This window comes from Myxine glutinosa, chromosome 14, assembly GCF_964187855.1.
Source record: "Myxine glutinosa chromosome 14, kmMyxGlut1.1, whole genome shotgun sequence".
NCBI lineage: Eukaryota > Metazoa > Chordata > Myxini > Myxiniformes > Myxinidae > Myxine > Myxine glutinosa.
In genome coordinates this window covers 31,751,775-31,778,336 of record NC_136274.1, presented here as the reverse complement: position 1 = coordinate 31,778,336, position 26,562 = coordinate 31,751,775, and the positions used below count along the sequence as shown (strand labels likewise).

The 26,562-nt window shown below is 45.9% G+C and overlaps 1 protein-coding gene across 5 annotated transcripts in view; it reads right to left on the bottom strand.

The window, feature by feature from the left end:
* Positions 1–12,307: 12,307 nt before the first annotated feature.
* Positions 12,308–26,562, bottom strand: part of LOC137439575 (uncharacterized) — a 47,993-nt gene continuing 33,738 nt past the window's right edge. For all 5 annotated transcript variants that reach the window (XM_078768198.1, XM_078768199.1, XM_078768196.1 and 2 more), the window contains exon 6: positions 12,308–15,656. In XM_078768198.1, coding sequence (XP_078624324.1) covers positions 15,160–15,656 — 497 coding nt within the window. In that variant the 3' untranslated portion in view covers positions 12,308–15,159. The remainder of the gene's footprint in view (positions 15,657–26,562) is intronic.

Below are 26,562 nucleotides of genomic sequence, written 5' to 3'. Positions count from 1 at the left end.
TATCATATCACACCTTGTTATAATAGAGCAAACGTATATAGTTATGTCGTTTTGTCGCTTTGTTTGTCGCCATGTTTATATGTCTTCTTCTTCTTCAAATAAATTACCACCCTCTTAATTAACCCTCTTAATTGCGTTAAGACTGCTGAGACCCCTCAGACCTTTGACGACCCTTTAATTTCCCCAAGACCCTTCAGACCACCAAGACCCCTGAAGACCCAAAACACCCCATAGACCCAAAACATCCCGAAGACTCAAAACACCCCGAAGACCCAAAACACGCAGAAAACCCAAAACACCCCGAAGACCCAAAAGACCCTGAAGACCAAATAGATCCCGAAAACCCAAAACACCCCGAAGACCCAAAAGACCCTGAAGACCAAATAGATCCCGAAAACCCAAAAGACCCTGAAGACCCAAAACACGCAGAAAACCCAAAACACCCCGAAGACCCAAAAGACCCCAAAGGCCAAAAAGACCCCGAAGACCCAAAAGACCCTGAAGACCCAAAACACCCCGAAGACCCAAAACACCCTGAAGACCCAAAACACCCAGAAGAGCCAAAACACCCCGAAGACCCAAAACACCCCGAATACCCAAAACACCCCGAAGACCCAAAACACCCCGAAGACCCAAAACACCCCGAAGACCCAAAACACACCGAAGACCCAAAACACCCCGAAGACCCAAAACACCCAGAAGAGCCAAAACACCCCGAAGACCCAAAACACCCCGAAAACCCAAAACACCACGAAGACCCAAAAGACCCCGAAGGCCAAAAACACCCCGAAGACCCAAAACACCCTGAAGACTCAAAACACCCCGAAGACCCAAAACACCACGAAGACCCAAAACACCCAGAAGAGCCAAAAACACCCCGAAGGCCCAAAACACCCCGAAGACCCAAAACACCACGAAGACCCAAAACACCCAGAAGACCCAAAACATCCCAAAGACCCAAAACACCCCGAAGACCCAAAACACTCCAAAGACCCAAAACACCCCAAAGACCCAAAACACACCGAAGACCCAAAATTCCCCGAAGACCCAAAACACCCCAAAGACCCAAAACACCCAGAAGAGCCAAAACACCCCGAAGACCCAAAACACCCTGAAGACCCAAAACACCCCGAAGACCCAAAACACCCCGAATACCCAAAACACCCTGTCCCCCAAATATTCCTAAAGGTCGCACAAGATCTGCCTGCAACCCTCTTATGGTTAAACTGCCAAAATCAAGACTCTCTGCGCACCTTCACTCTTTCATTCCTCTTTTCTCCCGCCTCTGGAACAAAATCCCCCACTCCCTTCAATCCCACTCCTCCCTCCAGGTCTTTAAAACAGCTGTTCACCACCATCTCTTATCTTCCCCCATCTAAAACCTTGATCTTTTCTACCCCCGCTAATTTCACCCCAAATCCCCTTTTTTGAAATACCAACTTCATTCCGTGGAAGTCCTTGGTGTCCTTGTGTTTTATACTTCTCCCACAATTCCCCCCCCCCCCCCCCCCCACTTCCCACGCCGCCTCCCCCCAAGCCCTCTCCCTCCCACACATTCCCAATGTCCCTCACAAATGTTGTGTGTATGTGCTTTCCCTTCTCTCCCCATCTTGTCTACCGCTCCCCTTTTTATATACTTTGTTTGTTTGTCTGTTTGATTTGTTTGTGTGATAAATGTTAGCTCCTTCACGAGCCTCAATTATGTATTAAAAAACAAACAAAAAAAAAACACCCCAAACACCCAAAACACCCCGAAGACCCAAAACACCCGAAGACTCAAAACACCCCGAAGACCCAAAACACCACGAAGACCCAAAACACCCAGAAGAGCCAAAACACCCGGAAGACCCAAAACACCCTGAAGACCCAAAACACCCCGAATACCCAAAACACCCCGAAGACCCAAAAACATGCAGAAAACCCAAAACACCACGAAGACCCAAAACACCCCGAAGACCCTAAACACGCAGAAAACCCAAAACACCCGAAGACCCAAAAGACCCCGAAGACCAAAAAGACCCTGAAGACCAAAAATACCCCGAAGACCCAATAAAACCCAAATACCCTTTAAGACCCTTAAGACCCAAAAGCCTCTGAAGAGACCAAAGACCCAAAAGACCCTGAAGACCCAAAACACCTCAAAGACCTAAAATACCCTTAAAGGCCCAGAGGATACAAAAGACCCTGAAGACCCAAATGGCCCTGAAGACCCAAAACACCATGAAGATCCAAAAGACACTGAAATGTTCCAAGATGCCTACTCCTCTGAAACGATGTGTGGTGAGGCGCGCGGAGCGCTTGGTTTCATTGAAGTTTGTTGAAAATTTGATGACAAAACTCAAATGGTAAATTTAAATTTCAAGTCATTTGGATGAAAATTGATGATTTTAGTGATGCTGACTTTTGACCTTTTGACAAAATTATAAATTTTCCTTCTCTGTATTGTCATAATAATGCGTTGTTGGAAAGTTGATGACAAAAATCAAATAGTAAATTTAAATTTTGGGTGAATCAAATGAAAATTGACGATTTTAGTGATGCTGACCTTTGACCTTTTGACGTTTTGACCAAATTATAAATTTGTCCTCTCCATATTCTCATAATAAAGCTTTGTTGAAAATTTGATGACAAAACTCAAATGGTAAATTTAAATTTCAAGTCAATTGGATGAAAATTGATGATTTTAGTGATGCTGACCTTTGAACTTTTGACTAAGTTATAAATTTGCATTCTCCATATTATCATAATCAAGCTTTGTTGAAAATTTGATGACAAAACTGAAATGGTAAAAAAAAAGTTACAGCCTGGACACACACACACACACACACACACACACACACACACACACACACACACACACACACACACACACACACACACACACACACAAACACACAGAAGTGATTACAAAACCCCATCTCTTTCTGTGCCCGGGACAGGCTAATAAACCCTGCCTGGTCTTGTTGTGTCAGTCCAAACAGTGCGGTTCATATTCCAATGGATTTCGGCAATGGATGGGTACGAATGGAATGGGTACGAATGAAATGGAATGGATGGGTACGAATGGATGGGTACGAATGGGTACGGGTACGAATACGTACGGGTACGGGTACGAATGGTACGGGTACGAATGGGTTCGATGGGTACGAATGAAATGGAATGGATGGGTACGAATGGATGGGTACGAATGGATGGGTACGAATGGATGGGTACGAATGGATGGGTACGAATGGATGGGTACGAATGGATGGGTACGAATGGGTACGGGTACGAATACGTACGGGTACGGGTACGAATGGTACGGGTACGAATGGGTTCGATGGGTACGAATGAAATGGAATGGATGGGTACGAATGGATGGGTACGAATGGATGGGTACGAATGGGTACGGGTACGAATACGTACGGGTACGGGTACGAATGGTACGGGTACGAATGGGTTCGATGGGTACGAATGAAATGGAATGGATGGGTACGAATGAAATGGAATGGATGGGTACGAATGGATGGGTACGGATGGTTAGGATGGGTACGAAAATGTAGCCTCTAAAAGGCAATGCCACCACATCTCCCAAATCGAATGAAAGTTAATAAAGCATGTACAGTGTTCCACTCTCTAGCCAACTTGCATTACAGAAACTGAAACCATTGTATGAAGATATTAATTCTACAAAAGTGTCATAGTAGTACATCGTTATAACTACATTTTTGATATCTACTGGCAAAGAACCCATCATTCTGGGCTGCAAAATACCATAAAATGAGTGTATTTGAGATATCAATTGGTATGTTTTGCGGACAATCCTACCTTGTTATCTATCATTCAAGTTTGGTATGGAAAATCACCTGAAAAGTTTTTTTTAGAGAGTTTAAGAAAACTTTTCATTCGCATTTGAAGTTTTCATTCTGAGTGATATTTAGCTTCTCCAAGACAAATGAACACGATGCAAATTGGCAAGCGAACGACGGAAGTGCAATGCTGTCTGATGGTCTTTGCTGTTGCAAGAAAGTGTCACGTTTACCACATGCCGTAAAAACGTCACCACATCCCAATTGCTGCTGGTTTGGCACCATCTGCTGGTCCATGTGTCTGGGTGCAAGGCCCAGGGATGAAGCTCCATGAAACAGAACCATGGGATAAAATGTTCAAACGGCACGCCGACACAGCACTTGCAATGGTATAGGACAAGTACAGGAGGTGTAAATTGTTTTGATTTCATAAATACAGTAAGTTCTCCTTCAACGTCCTTAATATGTCCCTTAAAAAGTTGCAAGTCGAAATATTCTTCTTCTTCTTCACGATTACCTGACGTCACACCATGAAGTTGGCCGCCACTCCGGCATTGTCTCGCGATCGAGATACATCGCGATCGATTTAACTCAAACGGCGATTAATTTTTGAACTTCTACAACAGCCGCAACCATATCCAGAGCCAAAGAAAAAACAGAGTTCGGCGACCTCGATTTGAGCGAAAACGACCGTGATTGGAGGATAGGTGGTCACATGACCGCAAGGCGCCATGTTGTTATTGAACCTCGCCGAGTGAAGCGCTAAATTGTATATCTTTGTGTACTCTGTTATATTTACATCTCGTCATCATTATAATTTTTCATTTTGAAGTCGGTTTTGGGGTGTAAAAGATGACATGCTCTTCAGCACGGAGCAGTTCCAATCGATCAGCAGAGGAAGGAAGATGCATCTTTATCCTTGTGATCCAGAAAGAAGGAAAATATGGAAAAGTAAAAGTTTATTGCGTGGAATGAAGAGCCAACAACAACTCGTTTCTCTGTGCGGTTGTCGATTACACGCCAAGTAGAATTCAGGAGTTGTACCACGTGATAATTCTTATGTTATGATAATTCAATGTAATAATTGTTACGATTGAATTTTTATTTTTTTTGTATACAAGATCGAGGCTCATATAAGAGCTAACATCAATCACAAAAAAAAAAACGGACACTTAAAACATACAATAAAGGGAGCGGGAGACAAGCTGGGGAGAGAGAGGGAAGCACACAAGTACAACAGCAGAGAACAGGGACATCGGGAGATCTGTGGGAGGGAGAGGGCTTGGGGGGAGGAGGCATGGGAAGGCGGAGGAGGGAGGGAGGGGGGGGGGGGGGGTTAAAACAATTTAATTTTATTATAATTATAATTAAGATTTAAATTCTCATTTAATGATAATAATTATAATTTAATTTATTGTTATGGTAATACGATTTTATAATGGACAATCTGTTCTGTTATGAATGTAATACAATTTGTCCAAATATTAAAATAATTTGTATGCGTCGACATGCATGTCATGTAACATTACATATTACTACATATTTGGGACCACACAGAATCATGAGTGGATCATACATTACATGCATGAAAGTATTATTACTACGATAGAAAACCATGAAACATCATGAAATGTGACGTGTTATGGAATGTTTTGTCTCAGTGAAGGTAAGCTGAGATATAAAAATAAAAAAAACCTTATCTGTGACTTGGCATACCTGAGTGGTGCATTCAAATAGTTCATCCTAAGTTATTAAAATGCGAGGCTCATAGCAAAGGGTCTTGAGGGTGTAATGGGGTCTTGAGGGTGTAATGGAGTATTGAGGTGTAATGGGGTCTTGAGGGTCTAAAGTGGCTTGAGGGTCTAATGGTGTCTTGAGGGCTTAAAGGGTCTTGAGAGTCTAATGGATGTTGGGGACCTAAAGGGTCTTGAGGGTGTAATTGGGTCTTGAGGGTGTAATGGGGTATTCAGGGTGTATTAGTCTTGAGGGTTTAAAGTGGCTTGAGGGTCATGAGAGTCAAATGGTGTAAAGTGTCCAAAGGTATTGAAGGATTAATGGGTCTAAAGGGGTCTTACAATAAGGGTCTAAAGTAAAACTCTGAGGGTCGAAGGGTCTAAAATGTTTATGGTCTGAACTCTGAGGGTCTAAAGTCAAAGGTCTGTAAAAAGGTCTAAAGGATCTTAAAGGTCTCAAAGTTACATTCAAATAACACGTAATTAACGCCACCCGCACGTGAACAGTTGAGTAACAACATGGCGCCTATTGTTAAGTTCACCAAATTCTGGTTTTACTATGGCTCTGACCATTCCACACTCTCCACAATCCCCAATAAACCGCGTGCCTGGGCGGTGTAAGTGTTGAGTCCGTTTTGTGTCATGTCCGTGCCGTATTTCTATTTCTGGAATTAAATATAACTGATTTATCAATTAATAAAAAAATCCTTAATAAACCGTCAATTGAACGGAAAAACAAACCTATTGTGAACATTCGACCAGCTGCACTACCAACACCGCCATCTTTGTCTGATTCGCTCGCACAAGTCTACAATACGATACATTTCTACAATTCCCCCGAAAGTGTTTCCTTCACTAATCTTGTCTTCAATAGTTTCTTCAAAATCTCATTGATAAGTTTAAACATACTGAGAACCTTCAGAGTTACTAATGACGAGGAATCAGCGTTGGAATCCGAGCTCGGAATACAGTTTCTCAATGTAAATCCGCCATTTGGATCAAGGTGAGTTCATGGTGTGACATCACTGGGAAAATCGAAAATCGACACTTCCGGATTGACAAATTTTTTTCAAAAAAACCTCCCTAAAAATAATTTGCGTTTGGGTTCCCCTTTAAATTCTCTGATCCAGATCCGGATTCGAATCTCCACCAAAATCGAATGAATTTGTCATTGTCACACACCCAACCTGTCCACCAAGTTTGTCCAAATCTGTCCATAACTTTTTGTGATATTCTGTTCACAGACAGACAGACACAGACACAGTTCACAGACAAATAGACAAACAGACAAACAGACCATCCACCTTTGGTGGAGGAGGATAAGTCCAAACAAACATGTTATTGTACTTTGAAAAAATAAAAAATTTTTGGCAATTGGCGCTACTATGCAGCCTTGACCTTCGACGTTTTGATCTAAAAAACAACAACCGACTCTTACCTTTTGATTAGTGAACCAATTCAGTGACCCAATATGCAAATTCTTTAAATTTCAGGTCAATCAAATGAAAATTGACGATTTTAGTGACGCTGACATTTGATCTTTTGACCTTAATTTGACCAAATTGTTACTTTGGCTTCTCCATATTCTCACAATAAAGCTTTGTTGAAAATTTGATGACAAAACTCAAATGGTAAATTTAAATTTCAAGTCAATTGGATGAACATTGACGATTTTCGGTGATGCTGACCTTTGACCTTTTGATAAAATTATTAATTTATCTTCGTGTTGTTACAATAACGCTTTAGTGAAAATTTGATGACCAAACTGCAATGGTAGAAAGTAACGGCCACACACGTGTGTGTGTGTGTGTGTGTGTGTGTGTGTGTGTGTGTGTGTGTTTGTCTCTATCTGTGTGTGTCACTTCCGAACTAACTCAGGGGCCTTTGGGGGGAGGCAGAGGGCTCTTTGGCTCCACGTGGGTCCTCATACTAACCCACTCAGCTTATGTCAGTCACAGTCACCCTCATGTGGTCACTACAGCTTCCAGCCACCCAGGAGACCCCATGGCTCGGTGCCTTCTCTTCAAACACTCACAGGCCACACGCCCAGCCTTCAACTACACCTTTGCACACACTTTATTGATTATTCTTTTCTCAAACTAACAACTTGAATTCTCCATGTCCAAAACATCTGAATCCCCATATCTAACCTTAACAATGAGATGGAGATTCCTTCCAATAGAAAGTGCAGCTCTTGTCACTCATTTCACACTCGATTCACACCATGACGCACACCTAAAATTTAGTCTCCAATTGCATTCATTGCACCAGCACTTAATATCACTCGTTTCCCACTCATGCAGAATCCATTTGAAACAAGATAACAGAAGAGGAGGAATGTTCATTCTCTCCTCTGTCATCAAATTAGAATCCAATCAATTCCATTTGAAATTTCATAGCTCTGGAATTTTGTGCAACTTTCACAAATTCACTACAAATTCATTGTCTAATGTCCAATGTTCCCTCTATTTTCTATATTGTCCAATGTTCCCTCTATTTCTACTTCCTGTCAGTCACTTCCTGTCATTCTGTTGTTATTGCTCCGACTAACGTCTGCTAAACTCACTCAGCCCCTAGAGCCACCGTGGGATTCCCAAGGAGTTCCTGTAATCTCCACTTCCACCTTTCCAACAAGCTCTCGATGGGGCTCACATGGGGGCCCCATGTACATGTCATGGTGCCCACACCCTTGCATCAATCTACATGGGGAACACCTTCACATTTTGCCAAAAGCCGTCCCTCTCCCTTTCTCCAGGGCTCGTGGGAGACATACGCCAAATTTGCCTTTACCGATTGTCCCCTTACCCTTCTCCAGAGCTCCCAGGGACCAAGCGACGCATGCACTTTTTACCATCTAACTTTACTCATCCAAAGGCACCATGAGGACAACCTCACTCTGAGAAACTCAGTTGGGAGCCACCCCTGTCCGAGCCCTAACCGGTCTGTCACCACTGGCGGCTCCCAAGGTAGCCTTTCCACCACTATTGCACACACACGTTCAATGAGGCACACACCCTACTGGGAGGAACCTCCACCCAATCACCGGTTCCCTGGATAATCTCCTCATCTTTGCATCATACGAGTTCGTCCAATGATTTGGCGAAGACTGCCGGCTCTACTGGATGGTCGCACCTCTCCATCAAGTTGCTGTATTCCTCCTTCGCCCTCAGCCTCTGGGATTCTTGTTGGGAGTCGATTTTTGAAATGCGCATCCATTGGACAGACAGCTGCCGGACCACACCCACATCTGTCGCTTGACTCCACTCACCACAGCATAGATATGGCCGCTATCTTTGTTTTCTGGTGGGCCTAACTCATTAGGCCTGTAGGCTTCTGCTGATTATTATACACTGCCTGGGTCTGTTGCATCAGATTTCCATTGGCTTTGTTTGAGTTGAGTGTTATTCACGCAGAAGGAACCCGAAAAATCTAATCATATGTCAAATAAGGTGTAATCAAGCCCGTCAGAACGCACAGTGATTTTTCAACGGCCCCATATTGGGTTTTTATTTATTTATTTATTTTATTTTATTTTGTTATTATTATTTTTTTTGTATACAAGATCGAGGCTCGTGAAAGAGCTAACATTAATCACACAGAAAGACAAACCGACACATAAAACATATAACATGGGAAGCGGTAGACAAGATGGGGAGAGAGGGGGAAGGACACAACATTTGAGAGCAGGGACATCGAGAGATCTGTGGGAGGGAGAGGGCTTTGGGGGGGGGGCATGGGAAGGGGCGGGGGGGGGGGGTGGGAGAGGTATAAAACATATGGACACTGCCAGGACTTCCAGGAAAGAAGTTGGAATTTCAAACAAAGTGGATCTAGGGTGAATTAGCGAGGGTTGAAAAGATAAAGGTTTTGGAAAAAAAAATTGTATACTGAATCGAGGCTCGTGAAAGAGCTAACATTTATTTCACAAACAAATCAACCAGACAAACAAAATATATAAAAAGAGGGAGCGGAAGACAAGATGGGGAGAGAAGGGGAAGCACACAAACAACATTTGAGAGCAGGGAGATGTGTGGGAGGGAGAGGGCTTGGGGGAAGGAGGCGTGGGAAGGGGGGGGGGGGGGGGTGGGAGAAGTATAAAACACAAGGGCCCCAAGGACTTCCAGGACAGAAGTTGGTATTTCAAAAAAGTGGATTTGGGGTGAAATTAGCGGGGGTAGAAAAGATCAAGGTTTTGGATGGGGGAAGATAAGAGATGGTGGTGAACAGCTGTTTTAAGAGATGGTGGTTTAAGAGATGGATGCGGGAAGATAAGAGATGGTGGTGAACAGCTGTTTTAAAGACCTGGAGGGAGGAGAGGGATTGAAGGGAGTGTGGGAGTTTGTTCCAGAGGCGGAGAAAAGAGGAATGAAAGAGTGAAGGTGAGCAGAGCCGAGATTTCGGCAGTTTAACCATCAGAGGGTTGCTGGCAGATCTTGTGCGACCTGTAGGAATATTTGGGGGACAGAGCACAGAGAGAGCTGGGGGAGCAAGGCTGGAGAGGAGTCGGTAGAAGACAGAAAGACCACCTACCTGCCTGCGGTGAGTGAGTGAAAGGCCCTCGGAGATAGCTTCATCGTGATGCATTAACCAATTAATCGCATTAACCAATCCGTGACATGTGACAAATCAGCTCAATCTGATATAACTGGGGTGGAGGCTGTTATGGATGAGAGGTGTCGAGTTAATTATTTAATTGCATATTAAATGTGTTTCCCAATCTCGCTGTTCATCTTTAAGATTGCTTTAAATGCACGTTTCCAAATCAGCCCGTGACCAGATTTCATCGCAGGTTGCACCCCACTGCAGTCATCTATATATATAAAGTAGAGTTGGCCTCTGTGTCTGTATCCTGATCTATGTGTGATCTCTAAGATCTCGAGAACCCGTGGACGGATTTGCGAGCGGAAAGTACTGTTCGACTCGGGATGGTCCCAGGAATGTCACGGAGACATAAAAATTTTAAAAATTTCGGGTTTTAAAATTAGCGTATTACGCATAATTAGCACTAGCAGAAGAGAGAGGGATTCGAAGGGAGGGAGCGCAGCGCTTCTAGCGCTTCTGACTACAGCACACCTTAAAATTAAAAAAACTTCGGGTTTTAAAATTAGTGTGTTACGCGTAATTAGCGCTAGCAGAAGAGAGAGGGATTCGAAGGGAGGGAGCGCAGCGCTTCTAGCGCTTCTGACTACAGCACACCTTAAAATTAAAAAAACTTCGGGTTTTAAAATTAGTGTGTTACGCGTAATTAGCGCTAGCAGAAGAGGGAGGGAATCTAAGGGAGGGAGCGCAGTGCTCCCTCCAGCGCTTCTGTTAGCGTAATTAGCGTATTTCGGAACGTTAATTTTTCAACTTCATTATTCGGAATCAGTACGTCCCAGAGAACCTTCGTAACGTTAATTTTTCAACTTCATCCGATTGACATGGGACCAACGGCATGTGACAAAGAGTGAAACATACAGGCTACATTTATTTGACGACAATGAGTTCCGACTTCCGACCTCGGTGGGATGACAGGCTGAGTCAACCCCCCTGGTGTGAAGGGGGAGGAGGAGGGGAGGGGGAAGAGAAGGGGAGGGGAACGAGGGGGAAGGGGATGGGAGGGGGAGGGGGAGGGGGAAGGGGGAGGGGGAGGGGGAAGGGGGAGGGGAGGGGGGGGAGGGGAAAGGGGGGGAGGGGGAGGGGAGGGGCCCTTCTTCCCCTGGGCACCCCCGCACCCTTCCCTCCCCCCTTCCCCTCCCCCCTCCCCCCCCTTCCCCCTCCCCCCCATTCCCCTCCCCTCCTCTTCCCCCTCCCCTCCTCCTCCCCCGCTTCCCCCTCCCCCCTCCCCCCCGTTCCCCTCCCCTCCTCTTCCCCCTCCCCTCCTCCTCCCACTCCCGTGCAAAGCCGGGTACCTCTGCTAGTTCTTGATAAAATAAGCTTGGTGCCAAATGTTACGCGTTAAATTTTAAATCAGATTTAGAATTTTGAGTCTGATCCAACTTTTATCCCCAATTGTAACATGACTGGGGTGGGGGGCGCTCGAAGGGTGCGGCATCCGGACCTGAACAAAAATCTAATCAGCTTGTTCTTGTTATCTAATGAACTCATCCACCAAGTTTTTGAAAAATCCGTCCACAACTTTTTGAAATATCATGCTATATATCATTTTTGACCATATCTCCCAATGGTGAAGAATCACTTAAGAAATTATATTATCTGGATTGGGATCTGGATCTTCACCAAAATCTAATCATTTCATCCTTGTCGCATATACAACCTGTCCACCAAATTTCGTCTGAATCCGTCCACAACCTTTTGAGATATCCTGTTCACAAACAAACAAACAGACACACCACCTTCAATGGCGGAGGTAATAAACATACCAATAACAACCATTTTAAGCAATAAACTTTATTACCTTGGGATCACATGGTTTGATTTACACAGGATTGATTGTTTTCGCTCATGTTGTCGTCTTGAATATAAATATGTGGTCTCTTTATTTATTAGACTTTATATATTCTATAGAATAGAATATAAATAGACTTTCACAATCTCTTTATTTTGATTTATCCTGAAATGGCATTAGTGAGAAAAAACCCCAAAGTTCGTTTTGGTATGTACAGGATATGAAGGTACTTTTCATTTAAAAAACAACCAAAAAAAATACTTCAGCAATATTGCACAAGCCAAATTAAGACGAATGTTAATTAGAATGGTCCGAAAAGCTTACACCACCAAGCACCACCAGACACAGTTACACTGGACTTCATTGGACAACAAGAAAACTCGTTCCAAATGCAAACACTTTATAAAAAAATGGATTTATTCCAGGTATGTGAATGTAATGCATAATAGAAAAGTTTTGAAAATCATGGGTTGATAATTTCCCCGCAGGCATTGAAGGTTAACGAACTAAATAACTAAGAGTGTCGGTTCTACCGAAGCAGTGTCTTAGCAAAGGAACGTTTTCACGTCTCCGCCCCCGAAGGTGGCCGGAGGCATTATGTTTTTGGGTTGTCCGTCCGTCCGTCCGTCCGTCCTTACGAGCTAAACATCGTTTTTCTCAGCAATCATATGTCTGATTGAGACGAAACTTTCAGGGTAGGAGTGACACCCATGCAGAATGTTTTTATGATAATTGTGACGTCATAGGTCACGTGGTATGGCAGCCATCTTGGATTAAACGCAAATAAAAAAAAAAAAAATTTCTTGGAAACCGCTAAGTAGAAAATTTTTAAACTTGGCACATTCTCAAGTACTCCCAATGGGGAACAAAAGCATGATAATGACATCATCAGCGAAGTGGTATACCAGCCATAAATTTTTCTTATCGAATTCCTTATCCTAAAAATCTGAAATTGCATGCACATTATATCTATGACACATTTGTGTTGAAATATTAAATTTATGACATCATAGGTCACATGGTTTGGCAGCCATATTGGATTTAACCTAAAACCTCAAAAAAAATCTTCTCCCAAACCAATGAATCGATTGACTCAAAACTTTACATGCGTCATTGACTAGGCATGGTGATTAAAAGATGATCACGAAAACATCATTGGTCACATAGTGTGGCAGCCATATTGGATTGAAGGAAAATATTAAATAATTATATCTCTGAAACCGCTTACCCTAGCAATGCGAATTTTTACAAATGTCATCTAACACCATTGTTGCATGTAGTTTGAAAATGATGACGTCATAGGTCACGTGGTTTGGCAGCCATATTGGATAGAAAAATAAATCTTATCCGATCAACACAAAACGTCACAAATGTTATCTACTAACCCATACATATGCAGAGTGTACATTTTTGATGTTATATGTCACGTGGTTTAACAGCCATATTAGCTTGAAAGCCGATATTCAAAAAAAATCCCTTGTCCTAAAACGCTTCATCGATCGATGTGAAACCTATCCTGTGGTAAAAATGTGATACTTGAAAACACCTGAAGGGATTTAAATCAAACTTGTTTATTTTTAGGACAGTGAACGAGTGCATCTACCCATTGTCACACACAGGGACTATGCGGAAGCATATTGGCAACTGTCGAATTGCTCGAGTTTTCATTATCCATCTTGTCTCACCCAATGCTTCCTTTCCTGCCCCTCACCCCCATTCCTCACCACGCCCATTGTTTGTCCAAGTCTCCCACTAAGAGTGGGACCGCCCCAGTGGGACTACCACCGCCCAAACCTATCAAGGTTCCCTCAGCCCCACCTCCCACTCTCTCTACTGTTACTTTTGTCCTGTTAGGCCCTGACCATTCATTGAACTAGCTCTTTCTTCCACGACTATATACAAAAAAATAAAAAGGGTTACAATACTGGACGGGCCACCACTCCAGCTCAGGATACTTGAAGGGTGAAGGAATATGTAATTTGTTCAGGGTGCGATGAGTACCCTAACCTACTCTTCGAGAATAATACCGTGAGAAATTTAGCGTTCGCAAAGTAATGCTGGCAGACGGGATGTCCATTTTAACACTTACCTGAGGGATGGAACACACACTGATGTCTCGTCCTGATGCAAAACACCAGGATAACATTTTATACCTGGGTCGGGATTCAAACCCAGGCTGGCCAGCTCAGACGAGTGTGCAAGCCTACCACCTATCGTGCCAGCCAATTGAGAGTTAACAACTCTTCTAAAACTCAAAATCATGAAACATTAAGAATAAGCAAACGTTTCTCAGAAGTTTGGAATTTCGTCGAAACACTTTTAAGCAAAATACTCAGGCCAAATCACTGGATACAGATTGGCCTCTATAAAGTTTTAAACTGTCAAGGTGTTTTTACTTCGCTGCACAAACTGAAAATTATGTAATGTTTTAATCTTTGTAAATATAAATCAAGCGAACCCTTGATCAAAGAATTTGCTTGTTTTCCAAAACAAGTATGGTTATTTGATTCCAGCACTCCCAACACAAATTCCCTCAAAAATAAGTACCTACATGTATTGCTCTGCCTTTTATAAAACAAAATCGGAAGTGAAATTTGAAACGATGGATGGAATCAATAGAATAGTGATCAAAGTATGCTAACGTTCTGTTGATTCCATCCATTGTTCTCGATGTCCGCCGGACGCTAGACGACACGAACCTCAATTTAAGACTTGTTTTCCATTCAAATTTGCAGCACCCTGATAGTTTCAAAATCCTTGCATCCCGAAAGACACCAATGAACATGATCAGCGTTGATTGGCTATCAACTTATGGCACATTTTCTTTCTTTGGACACATTTATAGTGTATAAAAACGTTACAAATCCAGTGAAGCACTCAATCGACTTACACGCATTTCCTGGATATTTTAAGAGAACATCTCAAATTGGGATCGGTGAGATGACTTTTAGCTACAATTCTTTCAAGTTATTCTGCCAAAACTGGCTTCAATAAATACAAACGTGATTGTACACTCCTGCGTGCAAGATGGAAATTCAAATTTTAAAGCCATTTTGTTTTCTGAATGTACACAATAAATTAAAATGAGAGAAAAAAAAAGATCACGACTGCAAGTTGTATCATGACTGAAGACTCCGTCACCTGCAGATGTCACAAGTAACTCTTCTCTTTACTGAGCATTTGGGAATCAGCACCTTGGTGACTCGGTGATGCTGCATGGTGTCATGCTTCAGACCTATACAGTTCGACATCACTTTCCTTTTCCACTAAGTGGTAGGCACATCTCATTTGACCTTTGATTGCAGTCACGCCTCTGTTTGTGATTTTGGAGATCATCCGACCTATGGAAAGTTTTTCCGCACAATAAACATTTATATGGGCGAATGCCTGTGTGGATCCTCATGTGTCTCCAAAGTGCACTTGAATGAGTGAACGGTTTTGTGCAAAACAAACACAAGAACTGCTGAGCCCCCGTGTGTATCCTCATGTGTTTCCTTTTGTAACCTGATATTGAAAATCCTTTCCCACAAATGGAGCACGTGAACGGTTTCACACCAGTATGTATTGCCATGTGTTTGCACAATTTGCTTTTGATGTCACAGCTGTAAGGGCAGTGGCTACATTTGTACTTTTTGTGATGGGAACCCAGGGGATGTCTCTCCATGTGCTGTTCCAGGGCGACCTCGTTGTTGAACGACTGTGAACATCTGGAGCAGGAGAACTGCCTGATAGATCGTAATGGTGACGCTGAAAGGCAAAGGCAGCAAAAAATACACTGATTGAAATGCAGCTTTGGATTAATTATTACAGAAAAAACACCTTCCATTTCGTCAAAATAAATAATAAACATACATAGTAGAATGTTGTAGTTTCTTATGAATATATCTTGATCATTTGCAATTGAATCTTCAAGTCAAGCACACGAGTAATCCAGTAAAATGTCGTATGTGTGTAGGTAGTGGAGATGGTAAAGTATTGTTACAGACGTGGCTTAGATGTTATTTACCGAGCGGTTTGGTATGACCACGTCTGCACAAGTTACCCGATTATACCCGAACGTTGACTAATCGCGCTACGCTAGGTCAATGAAGGAAAAGACACACAGCTGGGATTCAAATGACACGACACCAGGGTTCAGTTCTCAAGACCTCCGGAGGAGGTTATATTGTTACGGAAGGTTAGATTACAAGGACGAGAGGTACAGCATAGAAAGACAAGCACTTAGACACAATCTTATATTAACCCCAACAGACGACAGATAAACGGGACAAAAGGCTGACTCACACGGGGATTGATGGCTAGGAAAGGCAGGATCGATGGCTCCAGGTGCACCTGGGCTCAAAGGTCAGAATCGACTCGGTCCGGTCCAGAGATGCGGGGAGGTATTCAGCGCTCGTACGTGGCAACTTCTCTCTCCAGGCTGGGGGCGCATCTGACCTCACATCCGGTGAGTCGCTTCGTATCTCCGGCGGGGAGTGACACGCCCTCGGCTCGTTAGCTCCGCCCCAGATGGAATCGGCACGTCGCCTCTCATTGGGTGCGTGCGGGGGGGGTTACCGGCTCCGCCCTCGACGGGGGACTGACAAGGAGCCCCTTCGTGGTAACCCCGTGGAGCGCATGGTCCGGCGCGCATTGTCAATGGCGGCTAACCGAGCCGGTGTGATGACGCACACTCCCCCCGCGCAGCGTCGTTGTTGTTGTAATTGTTGTTGTAGTTGTAGTTGTAGTTGTTGTTTGGGGAAGAAGATGGAAGGAGGTATGGGAAAGGTCCTAAACTCACTACTGGTGCCATATAATCACATTCTGGTGCAACGAAGAGTCAGAATTAATGGAAAGGAGTCCTTAACTGACATAGACTAAGAATAACTAGCAAGATGTCCGAAAGTTGTCTACGTGAGATGCGGTGGACCTGGGCACGACATTTAATGGGGGAAAAAGGGGAAGGTCGGCTCTACTGATTGTTGTTTACAGACAATGGGACTAGGGAATGGGGGATTGGGGATAGTTGGGGAGTATTGGGGAAATAGGGGAATATTTACAAGCGGATATGGAGGCCAAATTCCATATTCGCAACATTGCACCCTTCTCTACCCTCGGGGCGTCCCGACCCGATAAATTTTTACCTACTTTAGTGTGGCACGCAATGTAGTTCCCTCTACTATTAACTCTACCCTGAGTGCGACAGTTTTACAGATATTCACAAATGAGTAAATATGTCCCCCTGCGACGTTGCACCCTTCTCCTCACAGAAACACACCCACAGGATAACCGAATCCGGAAAGAATCCTCAAACTAAACATACAGCCGGTAGGGAGCATTATTTACACAAGACTACGCTGATATTTACACTACGATCCAGGACCTGTTTTTGGAGGAACACATGCAGATGTTATGCATAGAGAGAGCACGCATGCTAGCATCGATACACCAACCCACGAGTGCTCTGTGGCCTACGGCCTTTAATAATGTGCAGAGCACCCCTTCCAAGCATCAAGCACCACCCCATCACACAGTGAGCACCATCCGGTGCACCAATAAAGTGTCTATAAATCATTGTGTGGTGTCGCAGCCGGCCGATGTTCTGCCGCTGGTCTTGCCTTCGTGTGGTGCACTTGGCCTTCTTACTTCTTTTAAACAAAATAAAGAAAGGCGCCAACCGCGTCCATTTCTTTATTGTGGCCGTCAGGGGGCCAACTATAAGTGGTTCACCTGTATGGCATAGGTGCCACGTTGACCCATAGGTCCATCCACGGGTGGTGCTTGGCCGCAAAAGAACTGCGGTCCATTGTGGGTGGCCACAAACATTGCGGTCCATATGGTGTATCGATCCAAGCAGCAAGCAGCGAAAGTGCAGGCCCACAACTGCGAAGCCAGCACCTCTCTCTCCTCTCTCTCTACCCCAAAGCCAGATCCTCGGAGGTGGGAGACAAAAGAAGCAGACAAGTGAGTAAGGTGGTAAGGGCGCAAAAGTGCACGCAATGCAAGGTAATGCACACTGGGGGCACATGGGAACCAGGTGAGACAGGTACGTTCCTACCGTACGCTCCCCCCCCCCCCCCCCCACCAGGTAACCTACATGGCCCCTCCCTTACCCCTTACTGTATCCACAAAACACAACACTACCCATAAACATCTACTTTACCAATCAACAAACATCCCTACTGTCTTCCCCGTTCCTCCCATAAACCAAATTCGTCTTCTCTCCCTCCTAACCAATCAAATTTGCCATTTTCAACTCTCATCAAAATTTGCCATCTCCAACTCAACATCATAATTTGCCATCACCAATTCATCATCAGTCCCTCCTAAGGAGGGAGAGATGGAATCACCCCAATGTCTCATCCACGTCGTGATGCGTCTCACAAATCCAACAGCAGTCCTTACTTCCTGCAACAGAACAAAGAAAACACAGGTGTGGAGTCATCATCATCACCACAGGTAAGTGGCTGCGTATGGTGCGACAGGTTCATCAATCCTAACTATTTCCTAAATGACTTTAACAACTTTACACTACCCGGGGTCTTTCTCCGGCCAAACCATTGGCCCTCTTACACTATGGGTTCTAAAAACCAATTCCCATTGGCCAAACTGTGGTGCTTTTCAATTTGGGGTCTCACTCCCCCGATTCATCTCCCGGTGCCCTCGCACAATTTCTGGGCTGTGGCGTGTACCTCTCCCAGTGGGTCTACCCACCTGCACAACCCCACCACTGCAGTTGCCTCCGAGCTTACCTGCTCCTTACCCTAACCTAACTACCTGGGGAAGGCCCTCTGGCACTCTCCCCACTCGGTGCCCTCTCTGGCACGGGGCTGCCCGATCCACACCCGGGATCCTCAGGCACCCACTCACAACTACCGGCTCCCAGAGCCCACCTGCGGCCTCACCTGGCCGACATCCTCACAATGGTGGAGTGTTCAAACCAACTACACACACTAACAGGCTACACGCCCAGCCATTTCCACGACACTAATGCACCCATCCACAGCAACATTCTGCAACCGCACCACAAATGCCAATTTCCAACCACAATTTACCTATACCCTCTACCTAACACTTACACTACCCGCCCCGGGTACTCGTGAAAGGGGTCCACTCTTCCCCCATCCACCCCTTCGCACCATGCACACCACTCCGTACCACTTACTCCAACTCTCTCCACACACCTGTACCTGCACACCTGTGCTCTCACACCTGGTGCCACCTGCACCCTTCTCTCCCCAAGCGCATTTGCACTGATCCACAACACTCATTACTCACACACTGCTCCACACACCTGTCCAGTTGCACACCTGTGCAATCACACCTGTCCAGTTGCACACCTGTGCAATCACACCTGTTCCATCCTCACACACACAGCATCATCTCAGCTAACTACGCCCTTCTGAAACTTGCGCTTCCCAGTCGTCCCTTTAAACTATTGCGCTCCCACGTCATTATCATCCACACTAATCTACCTGCGTCCCCACTACAGGTATCAGTCACTAACTAAACTTAACGTTACCTAATGTCAATCTCTTCTAGATCCCTACTAATAACCTAACCCACCCGGGCTAGTTTCCACTGCCATCAACCCCATAAGCTATTGCTCCTTTGCCCCCACCATGGGAAGGGTGGCAGGGATGCCACCCTTACCCACCGGGCCTATCGCTCCTACCAATTTTGCACATCAAATTTCAATAAATCAAAAATTTTGCCAATCACTGCCCATCATCTGCCAATCCCTTGCCAATCATCAAATTCTGTTTTTCTCTAATTTTGGGGCCAAAACACTATCCTCATAACCCGTCTACTTACTAATGCCTCTCGGTGCGCCAATTCCTGTCCAAAGCCCGGCTTCGTAAAGCCGAGCAATGAATGCTGGTTGTTTTGTGCCGGCGGCTGGATGCGTCCGGCATTCGGGGCAGGGACGGGGGCTTACCCGGGCCGAGATCCCACGCACCACCTCGGCGTGGAGCCATCCAATGTCCCGATCTCGACCTGCCGGCACGTCTCCACAAAACGTGGTCGCCATGACGACCCTTCCTATCCAGCTGCCCGCTCCACCTAGTGGAGCACGGACGCGGCCGTTCAAAGCGAGGCCCAGCACGCACCGAGGGCCCGCTTCGGCTAAAAGTCGCTCTAACCTCTAACCCGTGTAACGTCGATGCTTCACCTGCATGCTTACACCCCGCAGCCCGTTCCTTGCTCACACATCCACCCGTCTCCATGCTCCTCGTACCTTTCCTTACACACCTCGGTACTCTCATTCCACTCACAGCCTTGGTCACACACCTGACCACCGAACACCTTGGCACACATTCGTCACCCGCACACCTCACCAACACACCTCTTCGCGCCCCCTCCTCGGTCACCTCCTCTGTGACAATCACAGGTGTGCTCTCATTCGCACACCCAACCACGTGCCTCACCACCAACTCCAGCGTGCATTCCCACTCACGCTCTACCATTCCAGGTGTGCATCCTACCATTCCAGGTGTGCATCCTTCCATCCCAGGTGTACATCCTCGCTCACCTGTCACAACCAACTCACGCTCCTTGTCACTCGTACTACTCTCACCTCCACTCTTGACAGCGCACTCACCCTTACTCTTGACAGCGCACTCTTTCCTCAGGCACCTGTCCGTCTCACACCTTTCTCGCGCACACTCTCCCGTTACACCCTCTGTAACACTCACCACAGGTGTGCATTCTTCCTTGCCTTTGACAGCGCACTCTTTCCCCATGCACCCGTCCGTCACACACCTTTCTCGCGCACACCTTTCTCGCGCACACTCTCCCGTCACACCCTCTGTAACACTTACCACACCGCGCTTCCATGTGCTCCCTCGCACACGCGCTACGACCGACTCACTCTCGCCAGCACCCTCACTACTCCTTGGCACGCACTTTTTCCTCACACACCCCAGAGTCGGACTTCCTCGCTCACCTCCTTTTTCGCACACCAGACCTGTCGCACACTTCACCAACGGCCTCTCACGAACACCCGGGTCCATCTCGACCCCCAAGCTTATTAAATCCCCTGGCGCATCATACGCACGACCATATTGGTCACCACTTACACCGGGTCCTCTTTCTCTTCGCTTCTCCTCCATCACCTGCGAATCCCTCATCCGGTTAATGAGCACATCATCACGATCCGAACACAGACTTTGGACCAATTCTTTTATCTCCTCTTTTATCTCTTTCTTATCCCCTCTCCGTCGCTTCTTAATTTCGCTCATCTCTTCTTCCACTTCTTCTAGTTTCTGCTTCACCTCTTTCATTCCCCGGTACGTCTCCTCCAGCTCATCCTCTAAGGCTACCTTGACCGTTTCCAGGTGCGTCCTCACCTGCCGGTCCTTCGTCTCCATTACCTCTACCACCTCGTCCAACCTCGCTGTCAGTCCCTCACGTACCATCTGGCATTCCCTCTTTGTCGCTTTTAAGTCGTTTTTTATGTCGTTTTGTGTCGCTTTTAAACCTCCTAATACCGCTGTGTTCCTTTGAACCTGCTCCACTAACTCCGTCTGTCCCACCGTCAGCTGCTCCACCTCCTGCGTCAGGTCCTCTATGCCCCCTTGTAACTTTACAGTCCCCTTTCTCACCTCCTTCTCCATGTGCTCCCTACAGTGCCTCACCTCCTCGCGCACTCCTCCGACCTCCTCACTCACTCCTCTTCTGATCTGCTCTCCCATCACTTGCATCTCCTGCCCAGATGCCACCCTCATCTGCTCCATTTCCTCCCTGTGAGCATCCAGTTTGGTTTCTACCCCCATTCTGACCCCCTCTATCTGCTGCCCCATTTGGTTAACTTCCCTTTCCGCTTGGTCCCTCATGTCCCTCAATTTGCCTTCCATGGTGTTTTCTAACCCCTCTAACCCCTTTTGCATCCCTTCCATTTGATTCTCTTGAGCGGCCATTCTGTTTTCTACCCCCATTAACCCATTTTTCACCTCTTTTATCCCGTTGTCTAGCCCCTCAAAATTATTGTCTAACTTCCCAAATTTCTTGTCTAATTCCTCAAAATTATTGTCTAACTTCCCAAATTTCTTGTCTAATTCCTCAAAATTATTGTCTAACTTCCCAAATTTCTTGTCTAATCCCTCACCGGTACCCCTCGCTTCGTCCCTCATTACCCCCAATTGGTTTCCCATTACCCCCAATTGCTCACTCCGAGCCCTCGCTTCGTCCCTCATTGCCCCCATTTGGCCCTCCAATCGCTCACTCAATCGCTCACCCAATCGCTTTCTATCAGCCCTCATTTGCTCACAATTAGCCCTCATATCGTCCTTCTGCAGGTTGAGGGACGCCTGCATTTGCGCCATAAATTGCTCCATGAGGGCCTGCATTTGGGCCATCCCTCCCACTTGTGCAGCGGGTGCGGCCGCCGTAGCTATGTGCGAGGCGCCATTTCGCGCGCCCGTTACCTCGTGCGTGACGACGTTATTTTGCGAATCTGCTACCCTCACTGCTTCGCTCTCCTCTTGTCCCTCAATTTGGTCCTGGACCGACCCTGCCTCACTCTCCCCTACCGGACCCCAGCTGTCTTGGTCTGCCATAGCGCGACTTTCAAAATTCGGGTTTTTATTTCCGTATAACAAAATCAAATTTCGCCGTTATAATTTCGCGCGGGAAACGCGCTCCGAATCGATTCTAATTGTTACAAATTTGGGCCTAATAAATTTAGTCCCGGGTTCGAATTCCACTCCTCGACACCAATTGTTACAGACGTGGCTTAGATGTTATTTACCGAGCGGTTTGGTATGACCACGTCTGCACAAGTTACCCGATTATACCCGAACGTTGACTAATCGCGCTACGCTAGGTCAATGAAGGAAAAGACACACAGCTGGGATTCAAATGACACGACACCAGGGTTCAGTTCTCAAGACCTCCGGAGGAGGTTATATTGTTACGGAAGGTTAGATTACAAGGACGAGAGGTACAGCATAGAAAGACAAGCACTTAGACACAATCTTATATTAACCCCAACAGACAGATAAACGGGACAAAAGGCTGACTCACACGGGGATTGATGGCTAGGAAAGGCAGGATCGATGGCTCCAGGTGCACCTGGGCTCAAAGGTCAGAATCGACTCGGTCCGGTCCAGAGATGCGGGGAGGTATTCAGCGCTCGTACGTGGCAACTTCTCTCTCCAGGCTGGGGGCGCATCTGACCTCACATCCGGTGAGTCGCTTCGTATCTCCGGCGGGGAGTGACACGCCCTCGGCTCGTTAGCTCCGCCCCAGATGGAATCGGCACGTCGCCTCTCATTGGGTGCGTGCGGGGGGGGTTACCGGCTCCGCCCTCGACGGGGGACTGACAAGGAGCCCCTTCGTGGTAACCCCGTGGAGCGCATGGTCCGGCGCGCATTGTCAATGGCGGCTAACCGAGCCGGTGTGATGACGCACACTCCCCCCGCGCAGCGTCGTTGTTGTTGTAATTGTTGTTGTAGTTGTAGTTGTAGTTGTTGTTTGGGGAAGAAGATGGAAGGAGGTATGGGAAAGGTCCTAAACTCACTACTGGTGCCATATAATCACATTCTGGTGCAACGAAGAGTCAGAATTAATGGAAAGGAGTCCTTAACTGACATAGACTAAGAATAACTAGCAAGATGTCCGAAAGTTGTCTACGTGAGATGCGGTGGACCTGGGCACGACATTTAATGGGGGAAAAAGGGGAAGGTCGGCTCTACTGATTGTTGTTTACAGACAATGGGACTAGGGAATGGGGGATTGGGGATAGTTGGGGAGTATTGGGGAAATAGGGGAATATTTACAAGCGGATATGGAGGCCAAATTCCATATTCGCAACAGTATATACACATAAATAAATAATTTAAGGGGGAATGTACGTTGTAGAATGGCAAGCAGGTATATAATAATTATAATGATAATAATTTCATTTGTATTGACAAACACCACACAAGAAGTCCGAACACTAAAAATATTTGGTTTATAAGGGATAAATAATAAAAACTACAAAGATATTGTTATGTTTGTGGGGGGTAGGCAATGGATTACCTTAGAGCCAGGTAGAATTGTATAGGTACCATGCTCCGAATGTCATCTAGCCATCTTGATGTACATAAGTCAGGCCGTATGTCATGTAAGAGTGTATCTTTGTTCCCATGATGAGGGGTGGGGTTATGTTAATTAGTGAGGGATTAATGGTAAATCCCCTGTATGTAATTGCCTCTGATATTTCCCCTCTGTTCTTTATGACAATGCAGCACACACACACAAGCCAAGCAATGGTGCATTAATAACATTAAATAAAGCAACTGGAACAAGACGTTGAACAAAACCGCTGGCCCTGCCAGCCGCCACATCACATCAAGCAGGCAGGGCCATAAGGCCACGCCCCGAAAAGCAGTGATTGGTCCGGGATTGATTCGAGCAAGGACTGATACGATGGAACTATTGGATTGTTGGGCATGCACGGTCATCGTCGTATGACGTCAGAGCCTTGAGTACAAAAGAGTTGGGTTCCCAACATTTTCTCTCTTGTGTGGGACATAGATAGCGTGCGGTTGTGCATCCTCTTGTCTCTCCGGTCCTGGTGTTTGTGGAAGGCAAATATCTCTTGCGCTGGACTTTCAATACAAACAATCGACATCTGTCTTGAGTTGGGACTTTGATAGCGAACAGTCACGGTTGTCGCCAGTGGTGTGCCGAGTTCCTGCAGACGGTCGCGGCTCGTGCATTCTTTCTTCTTGGTCCGGACAATCGGCTGAACGGCCGCATTGTCCTTTCACTGACTCGTTAGTGCTGGCTGGGCGTCGTCTGGGTGCGCTGAGAGACGTGGGTGCTGGAGAAGCGGACGACGAAGACAAGCACGGCTGAGTGAACGAGGGAGTGCTAAGGCCTACTTCCCGCCAGTGCCTGTGCCGTGGCCTGATTGCGTGCTCGGGGCCTGGATGATTCCTGACGAGGTTCAGAAGTCGCTTGCAGCTGAGTACAGATTCATTACGCATTATTTTCACCAGTTATCTTTCCCCTTGTGTGTAAACGTGTCTGTGTGGGGGCGCTCCATTTAGGAATTTTACTTGCCCTGCATTCTTTTGTTACCGGCAATTATTTTATTAAAGCTGGTATTTTTGCAATACAATTCCGTGTTGGTTTGAATTAATTATCGCAGGTTTGAATACGTCCAGTGGGGACTGTCCAGGTAAGAGCTTGGCCCCCTCCCCGCGCGTATTAACTCCGCCATTGTTGACTGAACGCCTCGGAGTGTTAAGCTAGAACGGCAATCCGTCCAAGACCGGTCTTTATCGGCAAGGACAGGGCAATATAAATCAACATCAAAAATGAAAACAATGAAAACAAGCGTTACGCCTAGGTCCCCCGTCGGGGAAGTGATGTGAGTTGACAAAGTGGAACACGCAGAAAACATGCTATGATATGATATTTCGCTCACAAGGGTCAGACAAACATGGAGACGGCCATCTTGGATTTTGACATGGCGACCCAATTTTCAATAGCGTTCTTCCTTATGCCAAGATGCACCCACACACCAGAAGGTACTTCGCTTAATTTTCAAGATATTTCGCTCACAAGGTTCAGACATATATATGGTGGCGGCCGTCCTGGATTTTGACGGGGCGACCCACTTTACAATAGCGGTCTTCCTTATGCCGAGATACACCCACACACCAAATTAGAAGTTGGTACTTCGCTTATCTTTCAAGATATTCATCTCACAAGGTTCAGACATACATGGCGGTGGCCATCTTGGATTTCGACGTGGCGACCCAATTTTCAATAGTGTTCTTCCTTATGCCCAGATACACCCACACACCAGATTAGAAGTTGGTACTTCGCTTATTTTTCAAGATATGCAGGTTACAAGGTTCAGACATACATGGCATCAGACATATACATGGCGGCGGCCATCTTGGATTTTGACGTGGCGACCCAATTTTAAACAGCGTTCTTGCTTGTGCCTAGATACACCCACACACCAGATTAGAAGTTGGTACTTCGCTTATTTTTCAAGATATTTCGCTCACAAGGTTCAGACAAATATATGGTGGCGGCCACTTGGATTTTGACGTGGCGACCCAATTTTCAATAGCGTTCTTCGTTATGCCGAGATACACCCACACACCAAATTAGAAGTTGGTACTTTGCTTATTTTTCAAGATATTCATCTCACAAGGTTCAGACATACATGGCGGCGGCCATCTTGGATTTTGACGTGGCGACCCAATTTTCAATAGCGTTCTTCCTTATGCCTAGATACACCCACACACCAGATTAGAAGTTGGTACTTTGCTTATTTTTCAAGATATGCAGGTTACAAGGTTCAGACATACATGGCATCAGACATACATGGCGGCAGCCATCTTGGATTTTGACGTGGGTTGCACCCACACACTAAATTCGAATGCGGTCCTTCGCTTACGCACGCACGCACGCATGCACGCACGCACGGACGGACACACGGACGGAGGGGAAAGCCATAGTCCCCCTTTCGCTCCGACTATATGATTCTATATACTATACGATTCAAAGGTTTAAGATAACTAAAGCAATGGCTAATTTAAAAATTGTGAAAATTTTACAAAAAGAGAACCAAAATTAGCACAATAACAACGAGAGGGAGAATTGTGATAAACCATTAGATACAGTCATGTGAAAAAGTAAGTACACCCCATGTAAAGTTTTGACT